We start from the raw sequence: 19,453 nt of genomic DNA on the forward strand, positions 1-19,453 counted from the left end.
CGGCTGCAGGTGTGGTGACTGAGACGGCAGTTCTCTGCAGCCTTTGAACTGTGGCCAGTTAGAGACTCCGTAATATCAGCTGTGCCGCTCTGTTCAGCTGGCTAATTCCTGTCCCCCTGGCGCTCTGCAGATAGTGGAGTTTCTGCGGAAGAGGGAGGACTTTGTGGACCTGATGATCAAGCACATCGGCACGTCGGCCATCATGGACCTCCTGCTCCGGATGCTGACCTGCATCGAGCCCCAACAGCTCCGGCAGGACGTCCTAAATGTGAGTCCCGCCCCCTGATGCCCCCTGGCGCCCCCGGGCCCTGTTCGTCCTCCAGCCGCAGGGAGCTGTCTTATTTCATATTCGTGTGATTCAAGCTTAACTCGGTGAACCCTTCGATGGTTTAGACGTTTTTTCCACTACCCTCGGTTTTTTTACAGATTGCACAGGTTTATCCAATAGATGAGCCCTTCATTTAATAATAAATCATAAATTTACATTACATACAGGGATACGAGAAAACAAAAATAAATACATTTATAAATAACTATGCATATAACTACTAATTATGCTTTTTGCCATTAACTGAATGCCTACAAAAGTGAGATTAATCCCAACACTGCTTGAGAATAACAGCAGGATTTGTACCGCCTGTAAAACAATGGTTATGTTCCCGTAGTTGTAGCAGTCATTATAGTAGGAGAGTGTTTTAATAGTAATATTTACGATGATCGCTTGAGTACGTCTGTTTCGGTTTCACTTCGTTCTCGATTGCGTGTCGTGCTTTCACCTCCTGTACCAAAGTCATCCTCATTGGAATGAAGCATGACTTGAAGTGGCAGTTCTGCTGGCAGTGTTTGCTTCTGGGGCAGGTTTCTGAAGTATTACCAGTGCGGTTCAGCATGCTCGGTGAGCCGTGTGTGTTTAAGGCAGCTGGTTTAGTGCTGCTGGTGACGAAACAGCCAAAATCCAGGGAAATGTAGTCATGAACTGTCCCTGCATTACACTTTATCACCGTGCCAGCTGTGTGTGCATGCTTGTGTGTGTGTGTGTGTGTGTGTATGTGTGCACGCGCTCGTGTGTGTGTGTGTGCACGCGCTCGTGTGTGTGCTTGTGTGTGTGTGTGTATGTGTGCACACGCTCGTGTGTGTGCTTGTGTGTGTGTATGTGTGCACGCGCTCGTGTGTGTGCTTGTGTGTGTGTGTGTATGTGTGCACGCGCTTGTGTTTGTGCTTGTGTGTGTGTGTGTGTGTGCTTGTGTGTGTGCTTGTGTGTGTGCTTGGGTGTGTGTGTGTGTGTATACGCGTGCTTGTTTCTGTGTATGTACGTACGTACATGTATCTGTGCTGCCACCGTCTGTGTGTGAAACACGCTCTGCTGCGTGCTGTGTGTGTGTGTGTGTGTGTGTGTGAAACGCGCTCTGCTGCGTGCTGTGTGTGTGTGTGTGTGTGTGTGTGAAACGCGCTCTGCTGTGTGTGTGTGTGAAACGCGCTCTGCTGTGTGTGTGTGGAACGCGCTCTGCTGCGTGCTGTGTGTGTGTGTGTGTGTGAAACGCGCTCTGCTGTGTGTGTGTGTGAAACGCGCTCTGCTGCGTGCTGTGTGTGTGTGGAACGCGCTGTGCTGCGTGCTGTGTGTGTGTGTGTGTGTGTGTGTGAAACGCGCTCTGCTGTGTGTGTGTGTGAAACGCGCTCTGCTGCGTGCTGTGTGTGTGTGTGTGAAACGCGCTCTACTGCGTGCTGTGTGTGTGAAACGCGCTCTGCTGCGTGCTGTGTGTGTGTGAAACGCGCTCTGCTGCGTGCTGTGTGTGTGTGTGTGTGTGTGTGTGTGAGAAACGCGCTCTGCTGCGTGCTGTGTGTGTGTGAAACGCGCTCTGCTGCGTGCTGTGTGTGTGTGAAACGCGCTCTGCTGCGTGCTGTGTGTGTGTGTGAAACGCGCTGTGCTGCGTGCTGTGTGTGTGTGAAACGCGCTGTGCTGCGTGCTGTGTGTGTGAGACGCGCTCTGCTGCGTGCTGTGTGTGTGAGACGCGCTCTGCTGCGTGCTGTGTGTGTGTGTGAAACGCGCTCTGCTGCGTGCTGTGCGTGTGTGAAACACACTCTGCTGCGTGCTGTGTGTGTGTGAAACGCTCTCTGCTGCGTGCTGTGTGTGTGAGACGCGCTCTGCTGCGTGCTGTGTGTGTGTGTGTGAAACGCGCTCTGCTGCCGTCTGTGTGTGTGAAACGCGCTCTGCTGTGTGTGTGTGTGTGTGAAACGCGCTGTGCTGCGTGCTGTGTGTGTGAAACGCGCTCTGCTGCGTGCTGTGTGTGTGTGTGTGAAACGCTCTCTGCTGCATGCTGTGTGTGTGTGTGTGTGTGTGTAACGCGCTCTGCTGCGTGCTGTGTGTGTGTGTGAAACGCTCTCTGCTGCATGCTGTGTGTGTGTGTGTGTGTGTGTAACGCGCTCTGCTGCGTGCTGTGTGTGTGTGTGAGACGCGCTCTGCTGCATGCTGTGTGTGTGTGTGTGTGTGTGTAACGCGCTCTGCTGCGTGCTGTGTGTGTGAGACGCGCTCTGCTGCGTGCTGTGTGTGTGTGTGAGACGCACTCTGCTGCGTGCTGCGACTGCCCGGGGTGAGGAGTGGGCGGCCGTGTGTCCTGCATGCGGCTCGCCGCAGCCGTTCTGCAGCAGAAGCGGCTGCTCCCCGCGCCTCGGAGGCGGGCTGAGAGAATGCGCTGGTCTGCGCGTCACTGTGACGGGGGCGGAGCTTGTGCTTGTTTGGGGCGGAGCTAAACTGTCCGTTTCCCTCCCCAGTGGCTGAACGAGGAGAAGGTGGTCCAGCGGCTGGTGGACATGGTCCAGCCCTCTCAGGACGAAGATGTGAGTAGCTCTTACGGTACACACGAACACACACACACACACACACATACGCACATGCACACACACACAGACGCACACACGCACTCACACACACGCATGCACACACACACAGACACACACACGCACACACGCACACATGCACACACACACATACGCACACGCACACATGCACGCACACACATGCACGCATGCACACACACGCACAAACACGCATGAACGCATACACGCACACGCATGCACACACACGCACATACGCACATGTACGTGCACGCACAAACACGCATGAACGCACATGCATGCACACACACGCATGCTCACACGTCTTCATAGTGTTACAGATTCCTGTTGATTGCAGTTCTGTGATGTCGTGATTTCAAAGGTGCATGTTGATTACAGTGCTAAATGTTGAAAATGGGGCCGTTTCCATTCAGTGAATTAAGTTTATTGAGTGAAAGTTCTGTTCCTGAATTTAAATACGACTGTAATGTTGTGTTTTTTGAAGATTTCTTTTTGGCGATTTTGTCCGCTGGATGCCCTCAATGTAATATAGCGTAATGAATGGAAATTGAGCCACAGAACTGGCTCCATTGAAGTGCAATTGAGCCCAGCCCTGGTTGAAGCAGACTGTGCAGTTCTCCGCTCTCATTGGCTGCTTACGGAGGGTCTTTTTGCTGCTCTGATGTTTGTGTTTTTGTTGTCCCTCCCCACAGAGGCACTCGAACGCGTCGCAGTCCTTGTGCGAGATCATCCGTCTCAGCCGAGACCAGATGTTCCAGGTGCAGGGCTGCTCGGAGCCCGACCCCCTACTGGCTACACTTGAGAAGTGCGTCCCCCCGCCCTCGCACCACCCCCCCCCCCCCTCACCCCCACCCTGCCGGTGGCGCAGGCCTCTGTTCATCACAAACGGTCGCGTGGGCAGCCGCCTTGTTTCCGGCGTCTAAACAAGCAAACGGCGGCTCTTCAGGTTTCCGTTTGGGCTCAGCCGTAACGTCAGCTGCTTAATGAGTCTTAACGGGCCTCTTAACGAGCCAGAGGGTCTGCTATCATCCCCGTATATTCCTCTGTTCCTACAGATAGCTGTGTTATCAGCTGCCCACGCCCGTGTCTGTGTAGAGTCCCAGTCTAGTGCCGCCTGTTAGTGACTTACTTAAACCTGGTGCTGTGAATGTATGTCCAAATAATGACTTGTATTTTCTGAGTTTAAATTCCAAAAATGGAACAGTGTCATTGTTGTAAACGGCTGTAGTCGTTCAGCTTTTGGAGGCCGCTTGCCGTGGACTTGTGGAGAACGTCACCCTCCTGGCAGACGGAACGCTGCTTGCCGCTCGTTTCCCCGGTAACAGGAAGTTGACCCCTCCCTCATTCCAGGCAGGAGACCGTAGAGCAGCTGCTGTCCAACATCTTCGACAAGGAGAAGAACGAGTCGGCCATCGTCAGCGTTATTCAGATCCTGCTGACGCTGTTCGAGACGCGGCGGCCCGCGTGAGTTCCCATCATGCTCCGGGGTTCCGTGGGGCGGGCTGCCCGCGCTGGGAGGCGGGGTCTGACGTGTGTGCGTGCGTGTGCGTGTGCGTGTGTGTGTGTGTGCGTGTGTCGTCTGCAGGTTCGAAGGCCACTTGGAAATCTGCCCCCCGGGTATGAACCACCCCTCATTCTCGGTCAATCAGAGCGTCCTGCAGGCAGTGAAACCACGACTGAAAGACTTCCACACACTGCTGCTGGAGCCACCAAAGGTACTCTACACACACACACACACACACTCACACACACGCACACACTGCTGCTGGAGCCACCAAAGGTACTCTACACACACACACACACACACACACACGCACACACACACACACACACACACACACACACACACACACACACACACACACACACACGCACACACACACTGCTGCTGGAGCCGCCAAAGGTACTCTACACACACACACACACACACACACACACTCTCTCTCACACACACACACACACACACACACACACACACACACACGTGTGGGCGCACACTCTCACACTCCCACTCATACGCACACAAGCCTGTCCACTCGCACACAAACACGTGCACTTCCTGAAAAGCCGCCTTCTGATTGGCCGGTGTCTAGCGGTGGGCCAAAAAAATAAATACGCACGTTAGTGTGAGGGAATGTGGATCATTTTATCACAGCAGGGTGAGAGAAATGCCTGGTGCTCAGGGTGCTGTGGGTCAACACTTCCTGATTTTTCAGGTTTCGTTTCTGTGTTGCTATGGAACCAAACAAAAACACAAAACAGTTTCTGCATAGTGTGTGGGCTATAAATATGTGGCCAAGCGCAGGGGGTGGTTGGGCCCAATAAAAAGAAAAAAAATAACGACAAGATTGGTAACTTCTCTCTCCCTCTCTCCCCCCTCACGCTCTCTCGCTCGCTCTCTCTCTCTCTCTCTCAGAAAAATGTGATGAAGACCACGTGGGGGGTGCTGGACCCCCCAGTGGGGAACACTCGGCTGAACGTGGTGCGGCTGGTGGCCAGCCTGCTGCAGACCAACACTCACATCATCAACCTGGAGCTCATCGACCTCAACACTGTGGGGGTCATTCTGGTGAGCCTGCCCCGGGACTCCCAGCTCCAATAACACCGGCCCCTCCTCCTCCGGGTTTAACATTGGGAAGAGTGCGCTCTGTGCTCCTGAGTTTGGACAGGGCCCCTGAGTGTGTCCTGGGATGCCCAGCTCAGATACACAGATTTAAAGCAGGGAAGAGTGCGCTCTGTGCCCCTGAGTTTGGACAGGGCCCCTGTGTGTGTCCTGGGACGCCCAGCTGAAATACACAGATTTAAAGCAGGGAAGAGTGCGCTCTGTGCTCCTGAGTTTGGACAGGGCCCCTGTGTGTGTCCTGGGACGCCCAGCTCAAATACACAGATTTAAAGCAGGGAAGAGTGCGCTCTGTGCCCCTGAGTTTGGATAGGGCCCCTGTGTGTGTCCTGGGATGCCCAGCTCAAATACACAGATTTAAAGCAGGGAAGAGTGCGCTCTGTGCCCCTGAGTTTGGATAGGGTCCATGAGTGTCCTTGGGGTGTTTCAGAGAGCGGGGTTACTGAGTTAGCTGGATAACTGCGCTGAGTAAAACCCGAAACGGCTCTGTTTACTTCAGTCCCTGTTCCAGATTTGGGAGGGTTCAGGGTTTTACTCAGACACACGCGTGCATTCACACACACACACACACACACACTTAGGGCTGTCAACATTGGTGTGAAATTGAGTAAGAATTTAACTTTCTAAAATTGGTATCAATTTGAATATCTTCAAATATAATTTGCCTGAATGTGTACACTGTTGGGCGCAGTGTGTGTGGTAATTTGCATCGAAGGCCATCTCTAAGGCCTCTAAGGCCTGAGTGTTACCATCCCCAGAGCTGCTCATGGTGCCGAACGCGTTTCTGAGAAATCGCAGTGTTGTCATATCGGGTAAAGGGGAAATGTGAAAGCGTTCTGGTTTTGCTCCTGAATGGCCGTGTGGTGTGTGGGATTTCTTTGAGTTTCTCTGCTCGTGGGGCTAGTGATGTTGGAGTCATTTTCGGTAAAATTAAATAAAAAATTTTTTTTTTTTGACATACTCACATTATGAGTAGTTATGTAGAACATCACTTTGAGGTATAGCTAGCACAGTGAATGCTTAATGTTGTTTTCCAGTGATTGCATGGGAAATATGCTTACATATGTGTATTGCTGTCAGAATTGGCAGACCCAGTTGGGTGAACAATGGTAGTTTCAGACAGTGGGAGTAGTCTGCCTCCTGTCTGTCTGTCTGGCCCAGTTAAAGGCAAACAGTGTTTATCTTCCATAAACACAGTGCTTTAGACTGCACCGTCTCCCCAGATAGCACCCGCCGCTGGGTGTTATGTGGTGTGGTGTGTCCGTGGGCCGTTTTCAGGGTGAGAAACCCGCTCGTTTCATAAGCACAAAAAAAAACCCACTGATAAGGCACAGTGCGGTTTTGGAGGAATGTGTTTGGAAAAAAGAGGTGTATGTATTTTTAGCTGCGACTGCAGCTCTATTGCTTTGTCTTTTGGTCAGTTGGTTCACAGAAGTGTCCCACAGTTTTCGCCCCAGGAGGCTGAAATTTGGCATGGAGGTTGGTCATGACCGAAGGTAGAGCTGAGTAACTTTCAGGCTGATTGACCAAGAGGGGGTGGGGCGATGGGCGTGGCCTATCACAAAAAGGCGCATAACTCCCGAATGGGTACACAGATGTGCACAAGATTTTGTGGAAAGGTTGGTCATGAGCCAAAGAAGAGGTCACGTGTTCGTGTGAGGGTGTGTGTGCATGGATGCATGCACACATTGATGCATGCTCGTGTGCAGTCGCAGCTATTGCAGATTCGCGCTTGTTAACTTCTGCTTCTGCTTTTTTCTGTCCTCAGGATATGTACTTTAAATATATATGGAATAATTTCCTGCACATTCAAGTGGAGATCTGCACCGCCATGATCCTCGCTATGCCTCCTGCCCAGAACGAGAACCCCGAAATCAACAGAGACAGCGAGCAGGAGTCCGTCAGGGAAAACCACCTCGTCAAACACGTGAGTTTGCACCTCTAACACCCCAAATCGGGCCGGGCGTCCTGTGGTGCCCCTGATAACGCCCCTGAACCCCGCTTCTCCCCGCAGCTGTTCCAGAAGTGCCAGTTGATACAGAGAATACTTGACGCCTGGGTCTCCAATGAGAAGGAGCAGTGAGTGCCGCCGTTAGCCGGGGGAGTGTCCGCGCCTCGGGGGAGACGATGATGTCATCTCTGATTACGGGGAATCTGAGGAGGATGTGGGTTCTGCATTGTGGCTGTTGTAACAGTGTAAGGCGTGTTGTCCTCAACGATGCTTTGTTTGTGTGTGTGTGTGTGTGTGTGTGTGTGTGTGTGTGTGTGTGTGTGTGTGTGTGTGTGTGTGTGTGTGTGTGTGTGTGTGTGTGTGTGTGTGTGTGTGTGTGTGTGTGTGTGTGTGTGTGTGTGTGTGTGTGTTTCAGGGCCGAGGGCGGGCGGAGACGGGGTTACATGGGTCACCTGACCAGAATAGCCAACTCCATCGTCCACAACAGTGACAAGGGGCCCAACAGCGCACTCATCATGCAGCTCATCTCAGGTGAGCCCCCCCTGCCCCCGCCCGCCCGCCCACCTTCCGGAACATTCCTGGCTGCAGGTCACCGCTGGGCCTGGAGGGAATAACGTGTGCTTCTGCCTCCCGTTTCAGAGCTGCAGGAGGACGAGAGGGAGAGATGGGAGGCCTTCGTTTCCGGCACTCTGGCGGACACAAACAAGAAGAACACTGTAGATCTAGTGAGTGCGCCCCCGCCCAGAACGTCCACCAAGGGGCAGCGTTCCCCTGCTCCCCCCAAAAACTGCCACAAACACGCTCACTACCTTTCCATTCTGCAGTCAAACTCTACCTTTCCATTCTGCACAGTTGAAAGAACAGTTCAATTGAAAATGCATTTATTAAACTGCAGGTGGCAAAATGCCTTGTTTTTTTTTTTTGCTAAATTATTAACTTCATGACACATTGCCCAATGTTGTGCTGCTGGTGTGCTGATGCTGCCAGCTCATTGGCTCGTTGTTTTTATTAACATTACCCTCAAGCCAAGCCACTGGGGTGAATGGTGTGATTTTGTAGGCAGCGGATATTTTGGAAGCACCGCGCCCCAGAATGTAGATCCCCTTGTAAAATGAAGCCCTGACTGTTTGCGTCAAGATGAGCATCTTTGAAAGCAGTGCGCACATCTTTGAAATGTCACCGTGAACTGACTGAAAGCACGAATGTGGTTTGTGTGGGCTTGGGTCAGTGGATGGGTGAATTAGAGGCCCCCTAATGGAACCTGCTTGTGTCCCCCCCCTCGTCCTCCCCCCTCGCCCCCCCCCCCCCAGGTAAATACACATCACATCCACTCGTCCAGCGATGACGAGGTGGACTTCAAAGACAACGGCTTTCACCAGGACTCCTCTTTACAACAAGTAAGTCTGTAACCGGATGAGCTGATCAACTGTACAGACTTATTAGCTGCTCATAGCTGTGCGGCTACAGTTCATATGCGCTTAATTGCTAACGTACTGACATGCTATTATGGTTAAACTAATGTGACTATTTCTGTATGTGTATATACATAATGTTTATATGCATTTCTGTGTACTTGAATGAATGGACATGATGTAACGCTTGATGAATGTTATGCTGATTATTTAACCCAGTGTTGTGATGAAAGTGCTTTGATCTTGAAGAACGGAGGTGTTTGTAGTGCCAAGACTATATCATTATCACTGGTCCTGGGTCTGCCAGGCCTTTTCTGATTATCAGATGCAACAAATGACGTCCAATTTTATTGAGCAGTTCGGCTTCAATGACGAGGAGTTCGCCGATCAGGACGATGTCGTGGAGTGAGTACTGATGGCGCATGCTGTTTCCATAACAACGCCCCCCCCCCCCCCTCCCTCCCCTCACCCCCCACCCCCCCCTACCTCCACCCCGACTCGTTGCCGTGAGTTGCAGATGTTCTGGGGGCGGGCGGATAAGATCTCCAGCGGAGAGCCGAGCGATCTGCACACTAATGAAATTGTTCCATAAATAATCGCAGGTGCACACGAGTCTAGGAGGGAGTGGGGGAGAGGGGGGGGTCACTGTGTTAAGAACAGGGCTGTGTGATAAACCATGTCTACATTGAGTATTTTTTAAGCACAATAACAAAAACATTGCTGCCGTACAGCACATTGGCTTTCTGTTCGTGTTTATATCCTGTCTTATGCCTGATGTGGTTTTAAGCATCCACTGGGGGAAAAAACATCACCACTGATATCTATTGGGTCTTTGATAAGACAGCTAGCCAATCAGTAGCAAGGCTGGACAGCTTCCACGTGATGGTTCTGTTTTTTTATTTTTTATTGTTTTTAAGCACATCAGGTATGATTAAAGAAAAAAAACAAATAGAAAGGCTGTACACAAGATGGTGGTGATTGTTATTGCGCTGAAAAAAAGCCACAATTCTGGTTATGGAAAATCACCCGGCCCTATTTAAAATGCATTCAGTTGAGTTTTTATTAGAATAGTGTGGGGGCGAGTCTGGGAATATGTAAATGTGCTGTGACACGCCTGCAGTTGGGTACGCTCAGAGACTGCATGTGTATTCAGAGTAATGCTGCGGACAGTTCCTGAGCTTTGCAAATCAGAAGGCAAGTCCACTTAAAGCCCCGCCCCCTCCCCCTGTTGGTTTCTGGGTATTGTAGTCTCTGAACGCTGCTGGGAAATGGGACTGTTCTCTTGTGGAGGGATGGGGTGTGGTTTGTCACTAGGTGCAGACGGGGTGGAGCAGTGCTGTATTTCGGGTGCTCTGGTGGCTTTGCTGTCCTGTTCATTTTAATCCCTGCTTCTCTGAGCTCTTGCACAGGGGGTAAAAAGGGTAGAAAGGGGGTAAAATTGTGGAATGGGGGTAAAAGGGGTGAATATTGTTCAATTGCCTGTCCATGTCAAAGCACTGCACGACTAACTGGGCTGTGCTTAAATCCTGTTTTTTTTCCCATGTTGCAGTATTCCCTTTGATAGGATATCAGACATCAATTTTTCCCTGAATACAAATGAAAGTGTAAGTGTCCCTTTCACAGTTGGCCAAGTTGCTGAAATGACAAATTTATGACATTGCAGAGTGTTTTAATGCATTAGATACTTGTTCACCTGTCTGTTTGAGGTGCAGTGAAAAAGTATTTGCAGTAACTGTATTAAACTGTAATCTACACAGACAGGGTTCAGGTACAGAGAGGGGTTTGGCTGAATTATGAGCTTTTTGTGTGTTTATTTCCTTCAGTTTCTGCAGTTTGCTCATAGTGTTCATATCTACCAGGATTATATACAGACGCAGTGTAAGATTGGCACTGCTGTGTTTCTAAGAGCAGGGTGTGTACAGAGTGCTCGAGTGTATAGGTTTTGCTATGTAATGCCACATACTGCAGTGTAACGTAGTGTAGTGTAATAATGTTATGGAGTGTGATGTAAAGTAATAATGTAATGGAGTGTGATGTAGTGCAGTGTAATAATTTAATGTAATGGATGCAGTGTAATGTAATAGAGTACAATGTAATATAGTGTAGTGTGATAATGTTATGGAGCGTAATGTAATGGAGTGTAATGTAAATATGACGCAGTGTAGTGTTATAATGCAGTCTTTTGAATGTAGTGTAGTGTAGTAATGTAATGGATGCAGTGTAATGTAAATATGACGCAGTGTAGTGTTATAATGCAGTCTTTTGAATGTAGTGTAGTGTAGTAATGTAATGGATGCAGTGTAATGTAAATATGACGCAGTGTAGTGTTATAATACAGTCTTTTGAATGTAGTGTAGTAATGTAATGGGGTGTAATAATGCAATGTAATGGATGCAGTGTAATGTAATAGAATACAATGTAATATAGTGTAGTGTGATAATGTTATGGAGCGTAATGTAATGGAGTGTAATGTAAATATGACGCAGTGTAGTGTTATAATGCAGTCTTTTGAATGTAGTGTAGTGTAGTAATGTAATGGCTGCAGTGTAATGTAAATATGACGCAGTGTAGTGTTATAATGCAGTCTTTTGAATGTAGTGTAGTAATGTAATGGGGTGTAATAATGCAATGTAATGGATGCAGTGTAATGTAATAGAATACAATGTAATATAGTGTAGTGTGATAATGTTATGGAGCGTAATGTAATGGAGTGTAATGTAAATATGACGCAGTGTAGTGTTATAATGGAGTATTTTGAATGTAGTGTAGTAATGTAATGGGGTGTAATATAATGTAATGCGTAATGTTGTGTGATTGTAACGTAGTGTAATGTACTTTGTCCTGGCTTGGCCCCTGCAGGCGAACATAGCTCTGTTTGAAGCCTGCTGTAAGGAGAAAATCCAGCAGTTTGAGGATAACGGATCGGACGAGGAGGACATCTGGGACGAGAAGGACGTGACCTTCGCACCCGAGGCTCAGAGACGTCCCCGGTAGGTTCCCCCGTCTCGTCCCCCCCCCCCGGTATCTGCTCCGCGTGCGCTTGTGTGCTCCCCCTGGAGACACCGGCGCCTGCTGAAAGCACAAAGGTGTGAACGGCCCACCCAGGGTGAGAGGGTGAAACGTGAGGAGAGGACGGGGCTAGCTGCGGGAGCTAGCGCAACGTTAGCGTAGTCAGCGGGTGTGTGGGGTGAGGATGGGGCTAGCTGCGGGTGTTAGTGGAGTGTTAGCGCGGTAAGCAGATGTGTGGCTAAAATGAGGAGAAGCCTGGGGTAGCCTCGGACGTTAGCAGAGTGTTAGCGCAGTAAGCAGGTGTGTGGGGTGAGGATGGGGCTAGTTGCGTATGTTAGCGGAGTGTTAACGCAGTAAGCAGGTGTGTGGGGTGAGGACAGGGCTAGCTGTGGACGTTAGCGGAGTGTTAGCGCAGTAAGCAGGTGTGTGTGTCCCCAGGAGTTCGGGCAGCACGGACAGCGAGGAGAGCACAGACTCTGAGGAGGACGAGGCCAAGCGGGACCCCTTCGAGCCCAGCGGCCCCAATGCCGACGACCGCATGGAGGTGGACCCCGGGGAAGGTGAGCCGCTGCCCGTTAGGGATGCCCATTCGCAGTGGGAATGATGCGCAGTCGCAGTGGGGTAATGCGCTGTGCAGTGGGAATGATGCGCAGTTGCAGTGGGGATGATGTGCAGTCGCGGTGGGGTAATGCGCAGTCGCTGTGGGGCTGATGCGCAGTTGCAGTGGGAAGGATGCGCAGTCGCAGTGGGGTAATGTTCACTGGTGCTGATGCGCAGTTGCAGTGGGAAGGATGCGCAGTCGCAGTGGGGTAATGTTCAGTGGTGCTGATGCGCAGTCGCAGTGGGGTAATGTTCAGTGGTGCTGATGCGCAGTCGCAGTGGGGTAATGTTCAGTGGTGCTGATGCGCAGTCACAGCGGGGTAATGCGCGGTCACAGTGGCTCTGATGTGCAGTCGCAGTGGAAATGATGCGCAGTCGCAGTGGGTTAATGTGCAGTCACAGTGGCTCTGATGTGCAGTTGCAGTGGAAATGATGCGCAGTCGCAGTGGGTTAATGCGCAGTCACAGTCGGGTAGTGCACACGGTTATGGGGCTGATGCTTGCCTGTGTAAAAGGCTGCGTCTCTCCTTTGGAGTGATGTTCCGCAGGTATGACTCATCTGAAGTGTACTTTCCGCTTCCATTTCCTCTCGACGTTTCAATTATAGCTCCCACGTGGACGGCTAACTTCGACGACGTCCCCATGGAGACGGGAAGCTCCACGGCGACCGGCGGGCCCTCCGTAACAGCCGTCGCCACGGCAGCGCCGGAGGGGTGGAGCTCGCCCAATCAGCCGTCGGGGAAGGAGACGGGCTGGGCCGACTTCGCCGGCTTCTCCCCGGTCGCCAGGTTGGTGTCTGCGCCATGCAAACGCCGCTGTGGCACAGCCCGTTAGCCTCTCTGCTAACTAATGCCAACTCTACACGTTGCTGATTCAGTCATGCTAAAACCAGCCCGTTAGCCTCTCTGCTAACTAATGCCAACTCTACACATTGCTGATTCAGTCATGCTAAAACCAGCCCGTTAGCCTCTGTGCTAACTAATGCCAACTCTACACATTGCTGATTCAGTCATGCTAAAACCAGCCCGTTAGCCTCTCTGCTAACTAATGCCAACTCTACACATTGCTGATTCAGTCATGCTAAAACCAGCCCGTTAGCCTCTCTGCTAACTAATGCCAACTCTACACACTGCTGATTCAGTCACACTCAGACCAGCCCATTAGCCTCTGTGCTGAGTAATGCCAATTCTATACACTGCTGATTCAGTCACGCTAAAACAAACTAACTGAAACCAACTGTCAAGTAACGGCAAAATCCTGCAGACCTCAGCAACTGTGTACATGTTGGATTAACTGCTGCTGCCGTACAGGCCGCTGTTGGAATGATGCATTTTGGGTAATGCTTTTTTAAAATTTTCAGTTCCAAGGGTCCTTTGAGGAGTAATTCCCCGGTTGCCATGGAGACCAGCACAGAGACGGTGGACCCCCTGGGCGTCAACGCACCTGTTCAGCCTGAAGGCAGGTTTTGGGGGGGGGGGGGGGCACTCTGGAACCCGACAAGTAGGAGCGTACAGAGAGGAGCGTTACTGCTGCTCCATGGTGTAACCTTTGACCTTTGCTCCCACCACAGGGCTGGACCAGTGGCCAAGCGATGAGGCATTGGGGGCGGAGCCGGTGGGCGGGACGAAGACGGAGGGGGCGGGGCTGGAGGCAGAGGAGGAGCGGACCTCTGACCGGATCACGGAGACCGTCACCAACGGCTCCATGAAGGAGACTGTCAGCCTTACTGTAGATGCCAAAACCGAAACTGCTGTTTTCAAGAGGTGAGGGCTGCACCCTCAAAGATCTCCCATCCGCACGGACACGCGTGCGCACACGCACACACACACAAATACACAAACGCGCACGCACGTGCACATGCACGCCCGCTCACCTGGCCTCATGCTGCATGTGCTCTCCACCTGACCTGAGCGCCTGTCACAAGCCCCGCCCCTGAGCTCGGCTCCTGACCAATGCAGGAGCAGGTGTGGTATAAGCCACGCCTTTCTGCCTTCTCTGTAAATGCTTCAGTGGCACCATGTCTGAAATGTGCACTGCCTTTGTTTTTCTGTTTGTGAAATGAGAATTACGTGTGCTTGTTTATTAGTGACCAGTTATGGTTTTACCTGTAAAATGTTAGTTACAAGTATGCAGTTTATTTTAAAAATAAATTTAAAAAACTGGCTTGTGTGTGGATGTGTCTGAGGGTGTTACTGAATGTGTGTGTGTGAGAGAGGGTGAGGGTTTGTACATGTTAATGTGCGCATGTGTGTGACAGAGATGGTGAGTGTGTATGTGAATATGTGTGTGCGTGCGTGTGACAGAGAGAGATGGTGTGTACGTGTGTGTGAGAGAGAGGGTGAGTATGCATGTGAATATGTCCGTGCGTGTGTGAGAGAGATTGTGAGTGTGTGTGTGTGTGTGTGAGTGTGAATGTGTGTGTGCGTGAGAGAGATGGTGAGTATGTGAATGTGTGCCTGCTTGTGACAGAGAGAGTGTGTCTGAGTGAGTGACAGAGAAGCTGTTCTTCAGCTGCAGCACTTACAACATGAGCTTCCTCTTTCCCTTTGCCATGCGCGTGGCTTCAGAGTGTTGAAATCCTATCGGTATGTACAGCCAATCAGGGACCAGCATCTGTCCTGTCATTTTTTCCATGTCCAGCCACTTCCTGTTTTGTTTTTGTTTTTTTTTGTTTTTTTTAGTGTATTTTGTTAATGCTCATTTTGCCATCTCCATCTGCATGTTAACCTCCGATGTGTTGGTGTCAGCGACATGAAACCTCCGTGTTGGGCTAGATTACACCATCACAGCTACTGTCAGTCATGGCTGCCCCAGGGCGGGGCTCACCCCCTCCGGCTGAGGCACCCCCCCCACCACCCCTTGCTGGGTCCTATGTGCACATAGTCCAAGTGATGGGATAGAATTTTTTTGTGTTTTTGTGCCTTTTCATATGCCTGTCTGTAATGTCCTGGGGCCCCTTTCACGTGTCTGTTTGTATTGCCCTGGGGTGCCCTTTCATATGCCTGTCTGTAATGCCCTGGGGCCCCTTTCAGATGCCTGTCTGTAATGCCCTGGGGACCCCTTACAGATGCCTGTCTAATGCCCTGGGGGGCCATTTCAGGTGCCTGTCTGTAATGTCCTGGGGCCCCTTTCAGGTGCCTATCTGTATTGCCCTGGGGAGCCCTTTCAGGTGCCTGTCTGTAATATCCTGGGGCCCCTTTTAGGTGCCTGTCTGTATTGCCCTGGGGGGCCCTTTCAGGTGCCTGTCTGTAATGTCCTGGGGCCCCTTTCAGGTGCCTGTCTGTATTGCCCTGGGGGGCCCTTTCAGGTGCCTGTCTATAATGTCCTGGGGCCCCTTTCAGGTGCCTGTCTGTATTGCCCTGGGGGGCCCTTTCAGGTGCCTGTCTATAATGTCCTGGGGCCCCTTTCAGGTGCCTGTCTGTAATGCCCTGGGGGGCCCTTTCAGGTGCCTGTCTGTAATTCCCTGGGAGCCCTTTTAGGTGCCTGTCTGTAATGCCCTGGGGGTTGTTTCATGATGAATAAGGCTGAAGATTGGTTACTGACTCATTTGGTGAACCTCCCCCCACCACCATCACCATCACTTGTACTTCACACCCTCTTGCTGGAAATGCCAGTCTCATTTGTCCACCCAATCACCTGTCAGAAAGTGGTCCCCAGAAATCTAAATGTGCCATGTCCCCGCCCACATCCTGTCCCGTTTGCCACCAATCCTGAGCGAGGAGGCGCTGCCGTGTCTCACATTCGCCCCGCTGTCCCACCGCATCTGCCCAGCCCCTCCCATTCTGCATGCGTCCGTCCGTCCGTCCGCCTGTCTGTCTGTGTGGACGCACTCGCTAATGCGATGCTCACTTGAGTGGAGTTTGGTAAGCCATCAATGTCTCTCTCTCCCCCTTGCTGTCTCCCTCCCTCCCCCCCCTCTCCCTCCCTCTCTATTTCTCCCCCTCTCTCTCTCCCCCCTCCCTCTCTCTCTCTTCCTCCCTCTCTCTCTCAGTGAGGAAGAGAAGCTGTCTACCTCTGAAGATGCGTCGGCGAAGTACGCCGTGCCGGAAGGAGTTGAGCCAGAGAAAAGCCCCGCCCCCACTGTGGCCCCGCCCACCGCCAGCTGCCAGAAACAGAGGTGAGAACCACCCCCCCCCCCCCTCCCTCCCTCCCTCCCTCCCCCCGCCACTTTTCTCCCCCTCTTAAATGAGGGGACGAAGGCCCTGACATCACAAGCGACGCGGTGTTCGTAGGGGTGCATTTCTCATGCCAAACGGGACCCTGGAGTGGGGCAGGGCTGTCGGGACTCTCCTCTTTGGGAGCTGAGCATTACCCTGAAGCCACACCTCCTCTGATGAGGTCACCTGGCATCGCTCTCGCCTCCCGCAATTGGCCGCTTGTGGCCGTGTTTTCTATTTTTAAAGCGGTGTTAGTTGAATGTATATCGGTTTGTGTTTCTTTGGAAATCCCCACGCAGCAGTAATTAACGAGTTGTCCTTGACAGAGCTGTGTGGAATGGGGAAATAAAATGAAAAAACACCGCAGTTTACACGTCGGATCTTTAATCTGATTGGTTATCGCACCCTGTTTCCAGTCCTTCCGGGTGCTCGACCGACTTGCTCCACCAGCTTGCCTTGCGTTGGCAGCTATCCCAGCATGCCTTGCGGACGTGAAAAAATCAGCTCCCGTTGAAATGAGTGGAGGCGATTAGGAAGTGGCTTGTTGTCCGAGGGTGTGTGGCTTCAGGCTTACTCTCGTCCCTGTGTGTGCCCCCCTCCGCCCCCCTCCCCCCCCCCCCAGCGCGAAGCACTTAGAGGAGAAGGCCCGGTCCCCCACTGAAGCGGTGAACGGGCCCCTGGAGGTCGCCGGGACAGAAGAAGCCAAGTGAGTCTAACCCGTGCCAGACCCGGGACAAATGCCTCCTGCAGTACTGTGAGCCGCCTGAAGGGGGCCGGTGTGTGTGTCCCAGGTTTTAAACCCCACCTTAGAGACGTGTGAAAATGACATTTCACTTGAAGGTTATGCAACACTAAATTGTCTAATTCCTGGACACAGTCGTCTTAAGCTGCCGTTTATTAACTTGTTAGCCAAGTCAGTCTCTCTCCCTCTCTTTCTGTCTGTTTCTCTTTCTGTCTCACTCTGCCTGTCTCTCCCTCTCTCTGTCTCTCGCTATGTCTCTCTCTGTCTGTCTGTCTGTCTGTGTCTCTCCCGCTGTTTCTGTCTCTCTCTCCATCTGTCTCTCTCTCTCCCTCTCTCTGTCTGTCTCTCCCTCTCTCCCTCTCTCTCTCTCTCTCTCTCTCACTCTCTCTGTCTCCCCCCTCTCACTCTCTCGTCACACCCTCTCCCTCAATCTCTCCCTCTCCCTCACTCTCTCTCCCTCTCTCTCTCTCTCTCTCTCTCATTACACCCTCTTCTCTCTCTCTCTCCCCCCTTCCAGAACAGACCAGCGAGTGCCGTTGGCCGAGGCCGCAGTGAATGGGCCGGCGTGATGCCCCGCCCCCCCCCCCCCCCCCCCCCCCACGGGCAGCTCCGGTCCCGCCCACAGCGCACAGCTCTACTCCAGGAGCCTCCACTAGGGGGCAGTGCAGGCTCGAGCAGAGCCCGACACTGCACAAACTTCCGCAGATCAGGACCAGCAATATTCTTACTAGGTTTTACAGACAGCTGTACAGGAAGTTCCAAACTGTATGAAGAGAATCCCGGAACGAGAAAGAAAAAAAAACACGCTCTATCGGATACAGAGAACTTTTTCATTTTGTTTATATACTATTGTTCTTATGAGGTGATCTGTCCGCTCTCGCCACTTAAAAGGTAATAGTAATGTTGCTATAGTTACGATGATTGTATGAATAAAGTATTTTATAAAAAATAAAAAAAAAAGATGTATACAGAAACTGAAAATATATAACGGAAATTAAATATACCAGTACCAATTGGAACACATAGTGTGACCAAAAAGAATTAAGCTGTTTTTTGATAGGGTTTACCTCTTGCACAAAATCGGATATTTAATTTCCTTCAAAGTTAAAGCAACATCTACTATGAAACATGTTAATCTGCGACTTATGTTGGTCTTTTTTTTCTCCTTATATTAAGCTGATTATTAGGGAAACATATAATTTTAAATATTCAACGAAGGGTTTTTTTTTTTTTTTTTTTTTTTTTTGCTACAGGTATTATTTGTAAATGTTACTTGTATCCTTGAAAACATGAGCAAGATTTGACAACCTTTGGTATAGTTTTTAACTTTATTTATTATTGAGAAGTAGTTGATAATGTTACGTTACTAAAAAGAGCCATACGCTTGTTCTCCAGCTTGATGATATTAAACTGTGCAAAAACCCCCCCAAGGTGAAGATCTCGGGCGCATGGTGTCCTGGGCCGTCCGGCTCCCGGGTGCGTCTCTGGCACCTTCTGGTTTCGGGTCCTGTAGAGAAATTTGTCCCATTTAGATGGCATGTCTCTCCATCCATATGTACACACACACACACACAAGCGCCTGTGTGTGGATGTACATTACCCACACACACACACACACGGCTGTGTGTAATGTACATTACACACACACACGCTGTGTGGGTGTACATTACACACACACACAGACACACACACACACGGCTGTGTGGGTGTACATTACACACACACGCACACAAGCGCCTGTGAGTGGATGTGCATTACACACACACACACACATACACACACACTGGTGTGTGGATGTGTCACATCGGAGTCTGAATTACAGGACGTGTATGTTCAAGGCGGCTACAATCATATTTCAGTCTGAATTTTCGGATAAGGCAACGATCCATGCCTGCAATTAAAAAAATATATTAATGAAAATTAAATGTTTAAATACTGCCCCCCACCCCACCCCACCCAACCCAACCCCCACCATCAGCAGTGGATTATTTTTTTGTTTTGTTTTACTTTTTCAACCTCGGCCTCTGGTAGGCAATCCTATGTAAAATTGTTTCATTTCTTTATGGACTGATTGATTTGATGAACAAATATAATGAAAAGTTGTGAACAC

The 19,453-nt window shown here is 50.8% G+C and overlaps 1 protein-coding gene across 10 annotated transcripts in view; it reads left to right on the top strand.

The window, feature by feature from the left end:
* ppp6r3 (protein phosphatase 6, regulatory subunit 3) overlaps positions 1–18,768 on the top strand; it is a 25,822-nt gene extending 7,054 nt beyond the window's left edge. The window contains exons 5-26 of one of the 10 annotated variants that reach the window (XM_035395908.1): positions 131–268; positions 2,770–2,835; positions 3,546–3,658; positions 4,204–4,317; positions 4,439–4,568; positions 5,270–5,422; positions 7,242–7,400; positions 7,488–7,552; positions 7,840–7,955; positions 8,064–8,149; positions 8,735–8,821; positions 9,144–9,241; positions 10,386–10,440; positions 11,696–11,826; positions 12,287–12,405; positions 13,052–13,232; positions 13,805–13,902; positions 14,015–14,207; positions 15,012–15,029; positions 16,436–16,561; positions 17,224–17,307; positions 17,861–18,768. In XM_035395908.1, coding sequence (XP_035251799.1) covers positions 131–268; positions 2,770–2,835; positions 3,546–3,658; positions 4,204–4,317; positions 4,439–4,568; positions 5,270–5,422; positions 7,242–7,400; positions 7,488–7,552; positions 7,840–7,955; positions 8,064–8,149; positions 8,735–8,821; positions 9,144–9,241; positions 10,386–10,440; positions 11,696–11,826; positions 12,287–12,405; positions 13,052–13,232; positions 13,805–13,902; positions 14,015–14,207; positions 15,012–15,029; positions 16,436–16,561; positions 17,224–17,307; positions 17,861–17,912 — 2,382 coding nt within the window. In that variant the 3' untranslated portion in view covers positions 17,913–18,768. Of the gene's footprint in view, positions 1–130; positions 269–2,769; positions 2,836–3,545; positions 3,659–4,203; positions 4,318–4,438; positions 4,569–5,269; positions 5,423–7,241; positions 7,401–7,487; positions 7,553–7,839; positions 7,956–8,063; positions 8,150–8,734; positions 8,822–9,143; positions 9,242–10,385; positions 10,441–11,695; positions 11,827–12,283; positions 12,406–13,051; positions 13,233–13,804; positions 13,903–14,014; positions 14,208–15,011; positions 15,030–16,435; positions 16,562–17,223; positions 17,308–17,860 lie in introns of all 10 variants that reach the window. The other 9 variants (XM_035395911.1, XM_035395913.1, XM_035395907.1 and 6 more) reach the window with 9 other exon arrangements.
* The last annotated feature ends 685 nt before the right edge of the window (positions 18,769–19,453 follow it).

The sequence above is a fragment of the Anguilla anguilla genome, chromosome 16, assembly GCF_013347855.1.
Source record: "Anguilla anguilla isolate fAngAng1 chromosome 16, fAngAng1.pri, whole genome shotgun sequence".
Classification (NCBI taxonomy): Eukaryota; Metazoa; Chordata; class Actinopteri; order Anguilliformes; family Anguillidae; genus Anguilla; species Anguilla anguilla.